The sequence below is a fragment of the Panthera uncia genome (genome assembly GCF_023721935.1).
Source record: "Panthera uncia isolate 11264 chromosome C1 unlocalized genomic scaffold, Puncia_PCG_1.0 HiC_scaffold_4, whole genome shotgun sequence".
Taxonomy (NCBI): Eukaryota; Metazoa; Chordata; class Mammalia; order Carnivora; family Felidae; genus Panthera; species Panthera uncia.
This window is the reverse complement of record NW_026057585.1, coordinates 26,921,053-26,924,489: the sequence shown is the minus strand read 5'-3', so window position 1 is coordinate 26,924,489 and position 3,437 is coordinate 26,921,053. Positions and strand designations below refer to the sequence as shown.

Genomic DNA, 3,437 nt, shown 5'->3' with positions numbered 1-3,437 from the left:
TTTTTAAAAAAATTTATTTATTTTTGAGAGAGAGAGTGGGGGAACGGGCAGAGAGGGAGAGAGAAAATCCCAAGCAGGCTCCACACTGTCAGTGTGGAGCCCAATGCTGGACATGGGGCTCAAACTCCAGAACTGTGAGATCATCAGCTGAGCCAAAATCAAGAATCTGACTCTTAATCAGTTGAGCCACCCAATTGGTGGCTAGGTGCTAGGGGGTACTATTATTATCCCCATTATATAGATGAGGCTTTGTTCTTAACCACTGTTGATATACTAATTTCATAGTTGTGTTTCTATTGTCTTCAGTACTGTTTAATTACATAGTTTGGTCTTGCAACTGCTTAGTAAATTAGAGATTAAGAGGTTAGGACTTAAAAGTTACTACACAACTGATTGATAGAATATCTTTGTCTATAGGTCATTGGAATAAATAGATGCCTTTGAATAATTCATTTTGCCTATTCTGTTTTAATGGAAGCTCAGAGCCAAATTAAAACATGCAAAATACTAATAAAATAAAATATGCAAAATACTATAGCCAGTTTTTTAAGAAAATCCAGCCAAAGTTAAATTCTGTTCACATTATAGCTTTGTTCATTGCTAGTGATGCTCTACTGAGTTTTAAATGCATTAACCATAGTCGGTAGCCTTAACATAATCTCACCTGGGCCTCATAGCTCATGAGACTCAATTGCATTACCTGTGTTGGTTTAATTTTGTCTTGAAAAGAAGGGGCTGGTTCTTTGGGTTGCTCAGAACTCTATTCTGTACTTCTGTGGGACCCATGCTGGGACAAATGCTTGACAAATGCTCATCTGTGGGTTTTACTCAGTTCTTAGATGGCCATCACTTGTCGTTATACCTTAAACTTAAGGGAAAGATACCTGAAGACATCTTCCCAATACTTTCTCTGGAGGGACTCCTTTTTTTTTTTTCTTTTAATGGAAGGTGAGAAAATTCAGAGCAAGGACTGCTACTATTGAAAGAAACTTTGACTTACTATGGTTTTATTGTCTAACTTCATGATCATTTACATGTACATTGCATTAATAAGTGTAAAATTTGTAAAACTTGACATATTTTAAATTGGGTTGTAGAACCTTGATCTACAGGCTATTTCTTGTCCTTAGCTCACCTCACCCACACTAAAGTAGAACACTGCATTTGTCTCTGGTATAAAGCAGAAATTTTAACCTTTTTTTAAGCCAACGAAACTGTTAAACAGAATGTTATAAAGAAACCCAAATATGTCAATCAGATACAAAGCTAATTTATCTGATTAAAAGTGGATTGTGGCTGACCTTTGCCCAGTTACTTGCTCACCCTCTTACATGTCTGCTTATGCAAAGAGTTCAGAGGAGGCCTGGATTAATCTTTAAGGAACATAAGCCTGAGATTAGGGCACCAAGGGAAAGGGAGTACCACAGTGTTTTGCCCTAGCTATCATGCCCTTAACTCTTTCACTGCCACACTTGAGTGTAGTAGATTGTTTTGTAATTGTCTTTATCTGCCATGTTGCAGTTTAATGTGTGTGCACTGTTAAACTATCTTTTTCTTTGGTATAGTGAGTGCCTTAGGTTTAAATTTGGTTTGAAGGTGTCATCAAGAAATTACATTTGTTTCTGACTTATGGTGTGAGTTTCGCTTTTGTAGAGAGTAACACCAGCTGGCATTTAAGTCATGCTCTGATTTGTGTGAAGAATCCTTAAGCTCTTTATTCTAAGCAATAAAAAGGTGAGAGGGGGCATCATTGTTGGGTTGTGTTGAGGGCATCAGTTGGCCTTAATCCAGCTGTGCTCCAGAGAGTGCAGTTTTAAAGTCCATTGATACAGCAGAAAAAAACTAGAAATGACTATGTGAGAAGTACTTAATAAGTGTTAGTTATCTCTTTTACTTATGTTATAGCCCAAATACTGATTTTCCTAACAGTTAACTATGTTGGCAGTTCATTCACCATAAAGCCTCTAGCACAGCAGTTTTCTGGTGACAAAACCTTCATAAGTCACACAAAAAATTACACATACACAAAATTTTGAACATATTATCAAGGAGTTCACAGATACCAAGTTAAAAACTCCTGTTTTAGATCTGAACAGTGGAATACTGTGCTGTGAATACTGATTAATTAGGTAATTCACAGCCTATTATGAAGTTGTAAGAAGTATTGTTTATAATCATCTTATTTCCAAAAAGGAAAAGTCATTTGCAAATATGGTCCATATGCCATGCAATAAGATGAAAAACAAAAATTGAGAAAGTCAGCTATCGGGAAAACAGGGATGTGACAAGAGTATTTGACTTGTATTTTTAGAATCTTCTGGGCCTTTTCCCAGTATTTTTCTACTTCTGTATGTTGTGCTCTTTTTTGATGCAAATATTTCTCTTGTCATTTTCCTTTTTTGCTTTTTTTTCTCTTCCCTCTTTTTCACTGACTTTTTTCATGCAGCCCTTCCTCTATCTTCCTTACTGTGCCCTCAAACCATAATGTGACACCAGTGTCTAAATATTTTATTTTTATTGTGTCCTCTGTTTTTGTTTTTTAAATCAATTTAAACTTTGCACTCCCTCCCAATGCCCCCCCAACCAGAATTATTTGCTTTTTACATTTCATGTGGTCCATTTTTTACTTTTTCTGATTCATGTTTAATTGAGTAAGCATTTCCCACTCTTGCTTTAAATTATGTTCCTGATTATTATAGTGGACATTAATACTAAATTAATATAAGAATATTTCAAAAACTAATCTTTTTTTTTTTAATATTCCAGGGAGAAAAGTTGTAATTAAAAGAAGATGTTGATATGATGAAAAATGAGATTTTTGGTACTGTATTTATTACATGTAGCTCATACTTCATAGAAGCTGTTATTTTATTGCTTTTGAATAAATTTATATTTCAGTATATTTAAAGAAAGTTCTTCGAAAGCTTTTTCTTTTTGCGGAAGTTAATTCATTACTCATTTTTGGTTTAAACTTGCTACTTTCCTTGTCTTTGTTTTTTATGTAAAAATCACTGCTAAAATGCTTAATAAGGACATTAAGTCATTTATATTTTCAATTTAGATTACCATATTATTTGCTTATTGTTCTAGTAATACTTTATTTTTGTTTTATTTATTTATTTGTTTATTTAATAGGCTCCACATCCAGGGTGGAGCCCAGTGTGGGGCTTGAGCTAATGACCCTGAGATCAAGACCTGAGATCAATGACCCTGAGATCAAGAGTTGGACACTTAATCAACTTTATTTTCCAAATAAGTAATATGAATTAAAAAGCCCTTCTGCCACAGGTTCATAATTGTACTAATAAGACTGGCTTTTGTTGAGTATTTGCCATTTATTAGTCACTATTCTAGGCACTTTCTATTTGTCAACTCATTAAATTCACATAATCTTATTTTATGAGGTATATACTATTATTATTCCTGTTTTACAAGTG

At 34.2% G+C, this 3,437-nt stretch overlaps 1 protein-coding gene across 7 annotated transcripts in view; it reads left to right on the top strand.

Moving 5' to 3' along the window:
• The window catches only part of CCDC18 (coiled-coil domain containing 18), a 119,303-nt gene extending 116,336 nt beyond the window's left edge, over positions 1-2,967 (top strand). For all 7 annotated transcript variants that reach the window (XM_049618425.1, XM_049618427.1, XM_049618430.1 and 4 more), the window contains one exon: positions 2,767-2,967. In XM_049618425.1, coding sequence (XP_049474382.1) covers positions 2,767-2,781 — 15 coding nt within the window. In that variant the 3' untranslated portion in view covers positions 2,782-2,967. The remainder of the gene's footprint in view (positions 1-2,766) is intronic.
• The last annotated feature ends 470 nt before the right edge of the window (positions 2,968-3,437 follow it).